The sequence below is a fragment of the Choloepus didactylus genome, chromosome 17 (assembly GCF_015220235.1).
Source record: "Choloepus didactylus isolate mChoDid1 chromosome 17, mChoDid1.pri, whole genome shotgun sequence".
In the NCBI taxonomy this organism is placed as follows: domain Eukaryota; kingdom Metazoa; phylum Chordata; class Mammalia; order Pilosa; family Megalonychidae; genus Choloepus; species Choloepus didactylus.
Window position 1 is genome coordinate 20,617,311 of NC_051323.1, and position 16,096 is coordinate 20,633,406.

The 16,096-nt window shown below is 35.6% G+C and overlaps 1 protein-coding gene across 4 annotated transcripts in view; it reads right to left on the reverse strand.

Moving 5' to 3' along the window:
- The window catches only part of ZNF638 (zinc finger protein 638), a 170,173-nt gene that overhangs the window by 51,541 nt on the left and 102,536 nt on the right, over positions 1 to 16,096 (reverse strand). For all 4 annotated transcript variants that reach the window (XR_005212412.1, XM_037807374.1, XM_037807373.1 and 1 more), the window contains 5 exons: positions 15,228 to 15,289; positions 10,731 to 10,769; positions 9,747 to 10,039; positions 8,208 to 8,485; positions 6,476 to 6,622 (listed from right to left, as the gene is read on the reverse strand). Coding sequence is in view for 3 of the 4 variants with exons in the window: in XM_037807374.1 (XP_037663302.1) it covers positions 6,476 to 6,622; positions 8,208 to 8,485; positions 9,747 to 10,039; positions 10,731 to 10,769; positions 15,228 to 15,289 (819 nt within the window). In the remaining variant the exon portion in view is untranslated. The remainder of the gene's footprint in view (positions 1 to 6,475; positions 6,623 to 8,207; positions 8,486 to 9,746; positions 10,040 to 10,730; positions 10,770 to 15,227; positions 15,290 to 16,096) is intronic.

Genomic DNA, 16,096 nt, shown 5'->3' on the forward strand with positions numbered 1-16,096 from the left:
TGAAGATGTTTTCCTACATTATCTTCTAGGAGTTTTATGGTACTTTCTTTTATATTGAGATCTTTGGTCCATTTTGAGTTAATTTTTGTGTAAGGGGTGAGTAGGGGTCCTCTTTCATTCTTTTGGATATGGATAGCCAACTCTCCCAGCCCCATTTGTTGAAAAGACCATTATGACTCAGTTCAGTGACTTTGGGGGCCTTATCAAAGATCAGTCGGCCATAGATCTGAGGGTCTATCTCTGAATTCTCAATTCGATTCCATTGATCTATATGTCTATCTTTGTGCCAGTACCATGCTGTTTTGGCAACTGTGGCTTTATGATCAGCTTCAAAGTCAGGGAGTGTAAGTTCTCCCACTTCGTTTTTCTTTTTTAGAGTGTCTTTAGCAATTCGAGGCATCTTCCCTTTCCAAATAAATTTGATAACTAGCTTTTCCAAGTCTGCAAAGTAGGTTGTTGGAATTTTGATTGGGATTGCATTGAATCTGTAGATGAGTTTGGGTAGAATTGACATCTTAATGACATTTAGCCTTCCTATCCATGAACATGGAATATTTTTCCATCTTTTAAGGTCCCCTTCTATTTCTTTTAGTAGAGTTATGTAGTTTTCTTTGTATAGGTCTTTTACATCTTTGGTTAAGTTGATTCCTAGGTACTTGATTTTTTTAGTTGCTATTGAAAATGGTATCTTTTTCTTGAGTGTCTCTTCAGTTTGTTCATTTCTAGCATATAGAAACATTACTGACTTATGTGCATTAATCTTGTATCCCGCTACTTTGCTAAATTTATTAGCTCTAGTAGCTGTATCGTCGATTTCTCAGGGTTTTCTAGATATAAGATCATATCGTCTGCAAACAATGACAGTTTTACTTCTTCTTTTCCAATTTGGATGCCTTTTATTTCTTTGTCTTGCCGGATTGCCCTGGCTAGCACTTCCAGCACAATGTTGAATAACAGTGGTGACAGCGGGCATCCTTGTCTTGTTCCTGATCTTAGAGGGAAGGCTTTCAGTCTCTCACCATTGAGTACTATGCTGGCTGTGGGTTTTTCATATATGCTCTTTATCATGTTGAGGAAGTTTCCTTCAATTCCTACCTTTTGAAGTGTTTTTATCAAAAAGGGATGTTGGATTTTGTCAAATGCTTTTTCAGCATCTATTGAGATGATCAATTGATTTTTCCCTTTCGGGTTTTTAATGTGTTGTAATACATTGATTGTTTTTCTTATGTGGAACCATCCTTGCATGCCTGGAATGAACCCCACTTGGTCATGGTGTATGATTTTTTTAATGTGTCTTTGGATTCAATTTGCAAGTATTTCGTTGAGGATTTTTGCATCTATATTCATTAGGGAGATTGGCCGGTAGTTTTCCTTTTTTGTAGCATCTTTGCCTGGTTTTGGTATTAGATTGATGTTAGCTTCATAAAATGAGTTAGGTAGTGTTCCATTTTCTTCAATGTTTTGAAAGAGTTTGAGTAAGATTGGTGTCAGTTCTTTCTGGAAAGTTTGGTAGAATTCCCCTGTGAAGCCATCTGGCCCTGGGCATTTATTTGTGGGAAGATTTTTGATGACTGATTGGATCTCTTTGCTTGTGATGGGTTGGTTGAGGTCTTCTATTTCTTCTCTGGTCAGTCTAGGTTGTTCATATGTTTCCAGGAAATTGTCCATTTCTTCTACATTGTCCAGTTTGTTGCCATACAGTTGTTCATAATATCCTCTTATAATTTTTTTAATTTCTTCAGGATCTGCAGTTATGTCACCTTTTTCATTCATTATTTTGTTATATGGGTCTTCTCTCTTTTTGATTTTGTCAGTCTAGCTAGGGGCTTGTCAATCTTGTTGATCTTCTCAAAGAACCAACTTTTGGTGATATTTATCCTCTCTATTGTTTTTTTGTTCTCTATGTCATTTATTTCTGCTTTAATCCTTGTTATTTCTTTTCTTCTACTTGGTTTAGGATTGGTTTGCTGTTCATTTTCTAGCTTCTTCAGTTGATCCATTAGTTCTTTGATTTTGGCTCTTTCTTCCTTTTTAACATATGCATTTAGTGCTATAAATTTCCCCCTTAGCACTGCTTTTGCTGCATCCCATAGGTTTTGGTATGTTGTGTTCTCATTTTCATTCGTCTCTATATATTTAGCAATTTCTCTTGCTATTTCTTCTTTAACCCACTGATTGTTTAGGAGTGTGTTGTTTAACCTCCAGGTATTTGTGAATTTTCTAAGTCTCTGATGGTTATTGACTTCTAATTGTATTCCATTGTGGTCAGAGAATGTGCTTTGAATAATTTCAATCTTTTTAAATTTACTGAGGCTTGTTTTATGTCCCAGCATATGATCTATTCTGGAGAAAGTTCCGTGAGCACTAGAAAAGTATGTGTATCCTGGTGATTTGGGATGTAATGTCCTGTATATGTCTGTTAAATCTAATTCATTTATCAGATTGTTTAGGTTTTCAATTTCCTTATTGGTCTTCTGTCTGGTTGATCTATCTATAGGAGAGAGTGATATGTTGAAGTCTCCCACAATTATTGTGGAAACATCAATTGCTTCCTTTAGTTTTGCCAGTGTTTCTCTCATGTATTTTGTGGCACCTTGGTTGGGTGCATAGACATTTACGATTGTTATTTCTTCTTGCTGAATTGCCCCTTTTATTAGTATGTATTGGCCTTCTTTGTCTCTCAAACCATCCCTGCATTTGAAGTCTATTTTATCTGAGATTAATATTGCTACACCTGCTTTCTTTTGGCTGTAGCTTGCATGAAATATTTTTTTCCATCCTTTCACTTTCAGTTTCTTTGTGTCCCTATGTCTAAGATGAGTCTCTTGTATGCAACATATTGATGGTTCATTTTTTTTGATCCATTCTGCGAATCTATATCTTTTAATTGGGGAGTTTAATCCATTTACATTCAACGTTATAACCGTGAAGGCATTTCTTGAATCAGCCATCTTATCCTTTGGTTTATGTTTGCCATATTTTTCCCCTCTCTCTATTAATATCCTTTATTGTACCCATACCGAACCTCTTTAGTACTGAACCTTTCTCCAATTCTCTCTGTCCTTTCTTTGTTTCTCTGTCTGTAGGGCTCCCTTTAGTATCTCCAGTAGGGCAGGTCTCTTGTTAGCAAATTCTCTCAGCATTTGTTTGTCTGTGAAAAATTTAAGCTCTCCCTCAAATTTGAAGGAGAGCTTTGCTGGATAAAGTATTCTTGGCTGGAAATTTTTCTCACTCAGAATTTTAAATATATCGTGCCACTGCCTTCTCGCCTCCATGGTGGCTGCTGAGTAGTCACTACTTAGTCTTATGCTGTTTCCTTTGTATGTGGTGAATTGCTTTTCTCTTGCTACTTTCAGAACTTGCTCCTTCTCTTCTGTGTTTGACAGTGTGATCAGTATATGTCTCGGAGTGGGTTTATTTGGATTTATTCTATTTGGGGTTCGCTGAGCATTTATGATTTGTGTATTTAGGGTGTTTAGAAGATTTGGGAAGTTTTCCCCAACAATTTCTTTGAATACTCTTCCTAGACCTTTACCCTTTTCTTCCCCTTCTGGGACACCAATGAGTCTTATATTTGGACGTTTCATATTATCTATCATACCCCTGAGGTCCATTTCGATTTTTTCAATTTTTTTCCCCATTCTTTCTTTTATGCTTTCATTTTCCATTCTGTCATCTTCGAGGTCACTGATTCGTTGTTGAACTTCCTCTAGTCTTGTACTATGAGTGTCCAGAATCTTTTTAATTTGGTCAACAGTTTCTTTAATTTCCATAAGATCATCCATTTTTTTATTTAGTCTTGCAATGTCTTCTTTATGCTCTTCTAGAGTCTTCTTGATTTCCTTTATAACCCTTACTATGGTCTCATTGTTCATCTTTAGTTCTTTGAGTAGCTGCTCTAGATGCTGTGTCTCTTCTGGTCTTTTGATTTGGGTGCTTGGGCTTGGGTTATCCATATCGTCTGGTTTTTTCATATGCTTTATAATTTTCTGTTGTTTTTGGCCTCGTGGCATTTGCTGAACTTGATAGGGTTCTTTTAGGGTTTGTAGACCTATTGAAGTCCTTATCTCTAATTTATCAGATCTACAGCTTCCTGGAGTACACTTTCTCTAACTAACCAGCAGGTGGCGTCCACGAGCCACCTGTTCTCCACAAGCCAGTTCTCCCCTGCTTTGCCTTTGTGGTGAGTGGGGGAGTGAGTCTTGTGGGGTCCAATTGGTGTACGAAGCTTGCGTGTGTGGTTGGTGTTGCCCGCCCTGTATATGGGGCGTGTCTCTGGGCAGTCAGTGAGGGGGGTTGGCTCTAACAATGAAATCTCCCTGGTGATCCTGGAGTTTTAAAGCTGCTGCAATAGTCTAATCCTTCAGTTCAGTCCTGCCACAGTTTGTCTCTGCCACTGACCCACAAGTCCTTGGTACTGGCGTATGGCTCCTGAGACTTGCAAGTGGGCCCCTCTTCCAGGCCGTGCACCCTGGGTCCTCTGTTGAGGGATGACTGTGCTATGTCACAGGTGAGTGCCGTCCCCCCAGGGCAGTTCTGGGCTGCTGGGCTGTGTAGGGAGGCTCCCAGTCTGCTCAAATGATGGCTTAATGGGGCTTTGTTAATTCACACTGCTCCACCTTCCCAACTCTGGGACAATCAGCTGAGGTTGCAGGGAAGGCTAATGTCCACGCCCAGTTTTGTGATGTGTGCCTGTTATTTGAAGCACTTCCGTCACACTGGGTTGTCTGGGGCAGCTCTGGGCTATGGGGCTGGCGATGGGCAGGAGTGTTTCCTGTCCACCAGGGTGGTGGCTGTGAGCGGACACCCCCGTTTTCTTGGGAAGTTGTGGTGTTTAGTGAATTTTCTCAGCCACTGAATTATTGCCTTTTGTCTCAGAGCTCTCTTAGTTCTGCTCTTGACTTGACGTGCCCAAACTGAAAGTCTTTGAAGCTTTCTGTATTGGGCTTCTTAGAGTAATTGTTTTAGAAAAAGAAAAAAGGATTTAAAAAAAAAAAAAAAAAAAAAAAAAAAGGGCCCTCCTCAGAGATCTAATGGGTTATTGAAATGCTAAGAGACAAAGCAACCAGGGCCATTAAGGAAAGGTCCACAGGGCAGAGAGATCAGCTTTTCTTCGGGATTTGCATATGCGCCTTAGGGCCTGAGCTCCGCCCTTCCCCTTTCTGTGTTCACCAGAACTCCAAAAATCCTCTGCTTTTATTTTGGAGTTTTTCGTGTTGTTTTTTTTTTCTATGCCTGTCTCCTCTCTGCTGGGCTGGCTGCTCTCAGATTCTCTGGTCTCAGTCTATCTATGGTTGGAGTCTGGATCAGTAGAATGAGTTTCCGATAAGAGCAGTCACTGCAGTTCTCCCTTCTCCTTCCCGGAGCTGACAGCCCCTCCTCCCACGGGACTGAGCCTGGCAGGGAGGGGCGCGGGTCCCCCGGATGCAAAAACTTACAGATTTCGCTGATCTCAGCAGTTCGACATTTTCATGAGTGTTGTATGAAGTATGCCCAAAGACAGATTGCTCTGTGGTGTCCAGTCCACGCAGTTCCTGGCTTTTTACCTACTTTCCTGGAGGAGTAACTAAAACATACAGCTCACCAGTCTGCCATCTTGCCCCGCCTCCTATGCATTTTTAAATGGACTTAATGATTCCTTGTGGAACAGACTATGAAATTACTTCAAGACCTGGTTGCTTTTGCCTCTCTTTTTGCCTTGCTAAATTATAATTTATCTTCAGGGTATTTTTCACATATGAAATGGACTTATTCTACTTTTAGAATTTTATATACCATTACTTAGATAGGAAGAGAGATACAGGGTTCCATGGCAGACTCAAGAAAAAAGAGGAAATGGAAGGCAAGGCTTATGGAACAATAGGAGGGAAGGCAGGATATGGTCTGGTTCTAGTCAGAACCTTTGAAGGCTTCTTAAAGACACTACCACTAAGTTCCCTTGTCTTATCTCACTACTTCATGCTCTGCTTAGTCTAGGGTTATTCATAGCTTTGATGAACTTTTAAGAAGTGAGCTAGAGGAATATAACCAACATCCAAGAAATACCAAAAAATGAAATCCTCTGTTACAGTATAACCTAACTGGTGTTCTGAAGTAGGCATCAGTGAACTATGGCATCCTTCCCATCTTTCCTTGTAAAGTTTCATTGAAAAACAGCCACCTTCACTCATTTACATATTATCTAGAGCTGCTTTCACAATACAAAGGCAGGGCTGAGTAGTTGCAAATTTAAAACTAGCCCAGAAAGCCTAAAATACATACTATCTGGCCCATTACAGAAAATGTGTGCCAACCCCAGCTCTAAAGAATATAAAACAGTAGTCTGGTACCTTGTTCAGTTGCATCCGAATATATACATAACTCTCAATGAACTCTCAATATGAAATAAAGCAGCCAAGAGATTCAACAATTATCTTTACAGAATCACTAAAGTAATGACTTTATATGCATTTTTAGACCAGATGAAACAACTCACCTCCTTCCTGTATGGAACAATCAGGACATCATTAACTTTTCCAAATGGTTGAAATACTTTTCTAACCTCATCTTCAGTACAGCCATCCTCTGGTAATTCAGATACAAGAAGAACTGAACCATAATTCAAAGACTGGTCTTTCCGCAGCTATATTTGGGGTGGAAGAGAAAAATAAAAATTAAACCAAATTAAGCCACAAATTAATAATAATTCCCAATACAATTTTTCTACCACTAATCTGAGTCCTTTAAAGGATTTTTCTAAAAATTTTAGCACAATAAAAACAATCTTTTAATGCTAAATATAAGTGGTTTGAAATGTTCTGATGTTTCACCACTCAAACCCAACAGTAATGAGTTTGTAAGTAAAAGGTCACAGATGCTCTTGTAGACCCTTTTCTGTTAATATACATGTTGTAATGATGAAGACCTATGGAGCAGTCCAAAACCATTAGAGTATTTTTTATATGAACTTGCATTGTTGTCTAGAGAGATACATCATTTTAATATATTAATATGTATCTGTATACAAAAATACAATATAATATCAAACTTGCCACCTATACAAAAAATTTACTAAATTTTTTTTTTAAAGTTCCACTGCTACCACCTAAGGAGTCCTGAAACAAAATGAGAACAATTTTATATTTATATATTATCTTAGTCCAATTCAGTCTCTTCAAACTTTTCCCTACATTCAATTTTTCTTCTCAATGCTCTTCTAAATATAACCTCTTTAGGTGCAGGGAACAGTAGTTGTTAAGTCTTTAATATATGTAGACAATGTTGACAGAAATGTGTGCGTAAGTATTTGAAGAACTGGCAACATTACAATACACTATCTGATAAGATGACATAATAGAAATTATCCTAATGATAGTCTAAGGATGTTTTGTTATATTATTAACTGTAGTGGTAACTTAACATACTCCATAAAAACAGTACCTCAGTCCTACCGTTCTCCCACCTACTCCCATATTACTGATGCGTCTTGAAAATGCTTACATTTCTTCATTTTGTTGCATACTTATTTTTGTAGTACTAATACATACCTAATTAAATTATATAAATGAATGAATTAAATCATACTTTATACACACTTAATGTCAAAATTAGAGGGAAAGAATATATAATTCTATAAAAATAGAAATAAAAGAATTTAATAATCTGAAAAAAAAAAAAAAAAAAAAAAAAAAAAAAACAGTACCTCAGTATTGTAACCAGTAGGTTACAGAAGAAAATGCACCAGTATCAGTACCCAGAAAACAGACTATTCTGCAATATACAACAGAGTATTTGATTTCTGAACTCTACTGTGGAAAGTATAGAACAAACTGAAAATCATCAATTCTCAGTAGAAAGTCACTTATAGCCTACTAACAAAAATTACAAAAAATCATTAATGCTGCGGGTGATTACATTCACTTCACTAATCATGGCAAAACTCATCAGAACAATCTGTTTGTTAGCCAGCCAAAACACTAAACCATCAAAATGTTCTCACCTTTTGATACCTCAAATGCCAAACTTTGGAGTTCCTGAGATATAAGATTTGAGTTACTAACCTTTCATTATATTCATAAGAGAAACCAGTAAAATATTCCTCATCAACATAATTTAAAAAGTCACCATTTAGACTTATTGGAAATATGGAAATTAAAAAATTCTAGACAACTTTGTTTCCTATTTGTCATAATAAACATATGCACTAACTTAATAAAAGGATTACTGACCTTACGTTGGACAGAGACGGCTTTATCAGACACCTGTTTACCTTCTGGTAAGCTGTCATCTTCAAGACTCTTTGATTTGTAACGAGTAGAATGACCGCCTACATTTGAATCACTCTTTGTAGAGCCTGTAGATTTAACTGATGGTTTGGATGCACTGCCAGATTTAAGCTTTTGTGCTGATGAATGTCCTTTATCAACTGCTTCAAGATGCTTCTGTTTATTAAATTCTGATGTGTGCCCAGATCGTTGTACCACATCTTCTAATGCTTTTTTTCTATCTAATAAAGGCAATATAAATACCGCTTCAACTGAAAAGAACTTAAGGTAGGAACCATCTCATTACATTATAAAATAAATAATCCCTCAAGCAGGCAATTATCTATCACATAGAACCATTCTCAAGTCAAATAGAGATAATATACAAAGAAAAAAATTAATAGTTACCCAAAAGGCTTTTATATGAAATTCTTCTTTATCCAGTGAGCTTCCCTTATACCAGAGGTCCTCAAACTTTTGGTTTCAAGACCCTATTACACTTCAAAATTGATGTACCCAGAGTGCTTTTTTTGCTTGTTATATTTATCAATATTTACATTAGAAATCAAAATACTTTAAAAATATTTAAGTCATTTAATAATAATAAACTCATATGTTAACATTTTCTTGAAAAATAATTATACCCTCCCCCAATAAAAAATTTGTGAGAAAAGTAGCACTGTTGTACATTTTCCCACACACTTTAAACTTTAATGATGGGCTTAAAAGATGACAACCAGATTCTCATATCTGCCTTTGTATTCAAACTACTGGATACATTTTGGTTGAAATATGAAGTAAATCCAGCTACACAGAGATACGTAGCTGGAAAAAAGGAGGACCTCACAGGATACTGAAAATATTTCAGAGACTCCCTAGAGTTTCTTTGATTAATACTTTTGAGAACCACTGTATTATACACTGTATTTATAAGTACTTCCATTTACATTCAATCTTTTAGAATATATTGAATACAGTAAGAGATCTGCTCAAAGTATTTCCTAAACATTTATAATGGTCTCTTTCACTGTACATGTGAACTTCAATATATATAGGAGTAACTCTACAAAGGTTACCAAGCCAATATTAAGACACATAATTTCAAAAAAGTTTAAAATAAATGCATGGAAGACAAATCTATAATCATCTATTAAGGTAAGCTGTTCGTATACCTTTGCTTTTTAAATTTGATGTTAGATAGTCAGACACCCTCTCCCACATTTCATCCTCCAGTTACTGGAGGGGAGAAGAATGAACTAGGTTGGGATCTGGGTCAGATTTAATGTAGCAACTCCAAAACTCAGTAAAATAGAAGACTTCATTTCTTAAAAACGTTTTAAAAAGTTGAGGCGAACAGCTCAAAATGTCACCTTCTATTAAATCTTGGCAGTGGTACATGTCACCATTTCAAACTTACTGGAAATATAGAAGTAATAAATTTTAAAAAATATACTCTAAATGCAGTAAAAGAGTAGATTTACTATTTCATAGCCATTGGTGTACCTGATGATCTCACTGATCTCCTTGATATCCTTTCAGGGCTAACCGATCGATACCATTTTGGACTATCTCTAAATGGATTTCTAATGCGATATGGTGAACGGGATCTGGATCTGTATCTAGGAATGAAACGATGGTAAACTCTTGGACTTCGACTTCTTGGTCTATATACATAACGCATTGGGCTTCGAGATCGACGGAACCTGTGACTTGAGCTTGATCTCCTAGAATGCCTAGGACTGGGGGAATGAGAACGTCTTCTTGGAGTTTGATTTTCTTTTCTATTGCCCTCATTTCTACAAAGTAGGGGGAAAAAAAAAACACAAGATTCAGCAATTTAATGTCAATTTAAGTTGTATGAAATGACAAAAGTAGCTTCTTAGAGAACAAGACTACTAGCAATACCAAACTCTGATACCATGTATTTACTTAAAACAAAGTAAAAATAAACACCCTTTTGTTATGATGCAATTAAGTCGAATACCATCATCACTTTCTTGGTCTTTTCCATAATACTATTACATCCAATTATGTTTTTAAAGTATTAAGTTACATCAAGAATTGGGGAAATTATTTATTTTTCAAAATTTTTTGTCCTTAAAGATTATGCTGTCTGGAACACTTCTTTGACTGGTGCATTTCCATATGTATAGAATGAGTAGGGCCCACTAGGGGATACCAAGTTTAATAAAACCACTCCCAGTCTTCAAGGCATTTACAATCTTAAATCCCACGAACATAAAATAATAATAAAGTGTCAGCATAAAGTATTTTCAGAAAAGACTAGAGAAAGTAGATGTTCTGAGCTATCACATTTAAGCTGGGGTAAGAAAGGATTCACAGATGTTGCTGCCTTTGCCTGCTGTTTAAAAGTAAAAATGGTGACTAGTGACTAGCAGGACTCAATTCAAAACAAGATCTTAAAAAAATATATTTGTTTATTTTTAAAAGAAAATGAAGTTTTAATAGTATCACTATAAAAATTACCTTCTTGATGGGAGGATCTCAGGATTCCAATCAGGATACCTATTTTGAGAATAAATAATTATTAAAGAGCAGTAAGACTGTAAGGCTCAATTAATTTTTCCCAGCAGTAGACCAGAACTGTCCAAAACCTAAGTTTGCATAGTGATTTACTCATGTATTATTTCATTATGTTATATATTAAAATATGAAAGTTTTCTGGGAAGTAAAATATTTTGAGTGTCTAACTCAATAAATAATCAAAGTATTATGCTAGTAGGAACATTAGGGAAAGGAGACACATTATCCATACTTCAAGGCCTCAGAATTTAAGTAAAACAGGCAGTACACATAAAAGTGTTGAGGCACAGAAGAGTTCTAAGATACTACAAGCTTGGAAAGGGATTAAAAATTCACCCATTTTGCGCAATTTCAGGGGACACCATACTTGTATTTATGTGGCACTTCATACTATATGGTATGAATGGTGCCCTACAAGTTGTTCCAAGTGGTCCTAGGGAGAGAGACATCTATTGGGAAGAATCAGAAGAGAATTCAGAGAAAAGGCTGCTTTTCAAAAGCCTTCAATAGACATGGATCAGGTTAGGTTTCATGTAGTGGCAATACATAAATGAAGGAATGGAGGCAAACACCAGGGTTCTAGTCCAGGAACCAGTTTGGCTGCTCATGGAAATGATGAAAAGGAATTATGAGAGGAAAACCCTGGAAAGACAGCTCAGAGACAAATCATGAAGGGCCCTGAAATTGGGTAAGGAGGTTGTACCTAAGCAGAAGGCCATGGGGAACAAAAGAACATTTCTGAAAGGAAGAGAACACAGGAATGATAATTGGTATTATCACTGGATAATGCGTATCTAGATTTAGAGAAACAGGTCAGGGCTGAACTACTTAGAAATCATGGATGTAGAAGGCACAGCTGCAGTCTTAAGAATGAGTGAGACCAAGAGAAAATGGTGTTTGTACAAAAAAAAAAGGGCTGAGGTCAGAATCTTACATATATATCAACATTTAAGAGTCACGGAGACAAAGGTAAACCAAAGAGGGATTAAAGAGCAATTACAGAGAGAAAAAGAAGTAGGAAGAACAGCAACATCAAAGAAGCCTAAGAAAAAAGACTGCATCTTCATCTTTTCATCTTTAACTTTTCCAGGGAATCTAGACTGATAGTTGGACTTGAAGATTAAATCATGTATTATTAATATTCAAGAATACAATTTCAGTAGCAAGATGAGAGCCAGGTAAGAAAACGGAGGCAGCAGATTTTTTTTTTAAGAAGTTACATGGCAGGAAATTTAAATTAGGACAAGACCTTAGGAACAGTACAGTAGTTTCTATTTGTTGCCATTTGTGTCAGGCATTGTTAGTGGGCTAACTCAAGAAATTCTCTACTACTTTTCCCTCACCTAACTCCACTATAAGGGCTAGAATAGCTAAATATTTGCTTTGCTCGACTCCCTACAAGATAGCCAGTGAACCAGTGGGACATAAAGAGCAAGACCAGTGAAACTATGAGTTGACAAAAGAGGAAGACATTAAAAAAAAAAAAAGTTAATATACCTATCACCTAGTTTCAATTATCAATACATGGATAATTTTGTTTCATCTACTCCCACACTTCAAAAAATTTTCATTAATTCCTAGTCTTAGAGTATCAGACAAAGCTGGGTTTAAGTCTAGGTGCTGCCATTTAATGGCCATGTAACTTTAAGCCAGTTATTTAATATGATTAAACCTTAGCTTTCTCGCATGCACAATGCCAGAAATACGGCTGGTTCTCAAAATATAAAAGTTATTACTAAATTTCCAGAGCTCTTCAGTTTATAGATTTATGAGAATTTAAGGACTATTATTCAAAAGCTGGAAATAATGTTTTAGATTGTGAATAGGATGAATGCTGGAATACATGTTTTCTTCTCTACTACCCACGGCAGAAAGATATAGCATGTATATTATTCTGTAAGTAGAGTTTAGACTACTTATATACTGCCTAACTAGTCAAAAATTTATTTCAGAAGGTCTGCAAGCTACTCCTTCAATAATGGTTAAAAGCAACGACCTAGACAACTGACATTTTCTTGTATCCCAATGTGACATAAAAAGCATATAACACCTATACCTATGAGAATTTTTGCCAAAAATATTTAACGTGGCTTTCATGAGGAAGGAAACAGACAATTACAGAATATAAGATATTTTACAAGACAACTTTCCCAGACTTTTCAAAAAAAGCTGCTATCAGGAAAACATCCCTCTTGCCAAAAAATCAAACCAAGAAACCCAGAGTGGGCTATTCTAGATTAAAAGAGACTGCAATGCATGAATCTTGACTCAATCCTGGATTAGGGGTGAGGGGTAGGCAGGGATAGTTATAAAAGGCACTCTGGAACAAGCAGGAAAATTTGAATTTTCCCTATTTATTACATGGCATTAGATAATCACTGTTAATCTTCTTAAATATGTTTTATTGTGGTTATATAGAAATTTTTCTTTATGTTAGGAGTTAGATGTTGAATTTAGGGGTAGAGTGTCATAATGTCTATAACTGATTTTCAAATACTTCAGAAAAAAAGATATAATAAATGTGGGAAAGGTTAACATCTAGTAGATATAGATGAAGAATATATGAATCTTTACTATCCTTTCAACATTTCTGCAGCTTAGAAATTTTTCAAACTAAAATGCTGAGAGGACAAATACAGGGTTTAGGAGCAAAGGTACCTGAGCTAGACAGACTAGATGGGCCATTTATTTGCTGTGTGACAACAGAAAAGTTGCCTCTCTATGCCTGGGTTTCCTTATTGGAAAAATCTGGAATTATCATTACACCTACCCTTAATGGGGTTATTCTGAAAATTAAATGAATTAAACCACTTAGAATAATGCAGAACACATCATAAGCATACAACTATCATTGTTATTTATTATGATTAATACTAGAAGTCTGATGTACTGGACAACAATTGTTCTCAAGTTAACCAACTACCCTTATGTCATAATCCAGAAAGATCTACCATATTATATTTATTAAAGAGAGGGAGGATAAGGTAAGCCTTTAAAAAAAGGAATTAAGAACTTAAATGTACATCAAGAGAGGAATGACTATATAGATTAAGGAATATCCATAAAACGGAACACTATGGAATACTCTTTAAAGAATGAGATAACACGTTTTGCTTTCTATTTGACATATGTTAACTTTTTTGCAGTCAATAGAAAGCCATGAAGGGTTTACTCAAAAGCACAAACTGGAATAAGGTTTTTTTTTTTAAAAAAAAAAAAATGTCATGATCCAGGTCTGGCTTATACCACTTTTAACTCTAGGAGGTAGAGTCCCTAATTCCCATAACCACTATAATTGGTTTAGAGACAGATAACTAACCCAAAATGGACTAAAAGTGTCAAACCAAGGATTTCTGCAGCAGTTATAGGCAAAGAGGTGACTTTTTTTTTTTTTAACTACAATATGCCAGCTATACAGACCACTTAAGTCTAACACAATAGGAGTCATTTTTGCCACATGGAGAAAATCTGCCTGAGATCTGAAGAAGTCAATGCAGAAGAGAACAGCCAAAAAATGGAGATACTTCTGATACTTGGATTTTTGTTTCAGCTCAAAATCAACTGTTTCTGAAATCAGAAACACCCTTTAAACTTCCCTATTAAATCAGTTAATAAATTCCCCTACTTTTAAAAACTATTTTTGAATTGCGTTTGTCAAGAGTTCTTAATAATAATCTCAAAAAACTGTTGATGTTTTCATAAAAATTAAAATCAAACACCAAAACAGCTGCCAAAAATCTATTTGCCCAGGGAACATGTTACTGTCATTCTGGTGACCAGAATGGTGACCTGACGCCAACTTAGGCAAGCATGTTTAATGATACTGCAGGGGTGGGGTGGAGGCAATTTCCAGAGATAGCGAATACTGTTAAACTCATACTTTTCACCCTCATGGCAGGTAGGGGAAATCTTCACAGGCATCCTGTCTTAAAGAAGGAAAAGGTGGAAGAGTTGAAGAACCGTTGTTAAAGAACATCTATTTTGTTCATTCTCTACTTAAGGTTTACTCTGAAAATAGGTTTTAAGCCAGAGGAGCACTTCAGACCTGAAATTAAGTACTGCTTTTTGGTTTGGGTTGGCTTTTAGTTCTGTATTGACCCTTTGGGAAAGAGGGGTGGAGAAAGGAGAAGGGAAGGAAACGTGCTTTCAAATAAATAAACCATCCTGAGGAAGGCAAGCCAGAAAGGAACACAACAATGATACAAAAAAAATTTACCTACTGGGAATTAAGTTAGGAAGGAGTCAGAAGAAAAGAATCATATTAATTCTCCTGCTTTGAAAAACTATTAAATGTACCTCTACAAAATTAATATTTTAAATAGACAATAGCCTTTTAAAAATCTTTTTCTCCAAAGTATCAAACTAACAGCATTTAGCCATCATTACCTGAACATAAATTCTTATAAATTCGCTACCTATAAAAAAGAAAAATGTTCTTACTGTTGACGTAACCGTCGACAGCTCTCAATATGAGTGGATGTATTCTGATGCTGAATCCAATCCTATTGTAAAAGGAGAAAAGTCCTTAAATTAAAATATTTCTTATGACAACTAATGAGTTAGGCTTTTAAAAATGACAGTGTATAATAATTTTTTCAAACCTTACAAAATCTAGTTATAAACAAATAGCACTTGGCTATTCAATAAAATTTCCACAAAAATTAAAGACTCCAAACAAATGCACCTCACTAAATTGCATTCTAAAATATTTTAATATAGAAAACATTTAAAAAATCATACCCATGGATATTCATTTTGAAATCAAATATGTATTTAAACTTGGAGGAATAAAAGCAAGGATCAGAAGAAATTCATCTCAAAACATAAAAACAACACTCCAGAGAACACCAAAAATTCTACAAATAAAATGGTATCTGTGAAATGGGATCTTTGAAATACAAGGTCTCAATAACCATACCTATAAAGTTCAAACTAACATTAACATCATCAAAACCCTACCTCTTAGGCCAGTACCATTCCAATCAAGGTACTCATTGTATTGGCAAATGGTATGATTAGCAAAAATATTAAAAATTGTTACTGATCAAATCTAATTTATTTGCAACATTTAAGAAAAAGTAATGCCATTTCAAAAGACAAATGTCCCTAACACATAGAGCTTTATAATGAACACAATCCTTTCTTATACATTACTTCATTTACAAACAAATCTGCCCTAAAATTATAATCTGTACCCATAAGTAACTCCTAAAAAATACATCTGATTAAAAAAAAAAAAAAAAAAGCCAATACAGTTTCCAAAGATACAGTCCCAGAAGTAACAATTAGTTGAAAGCATCATACATGTT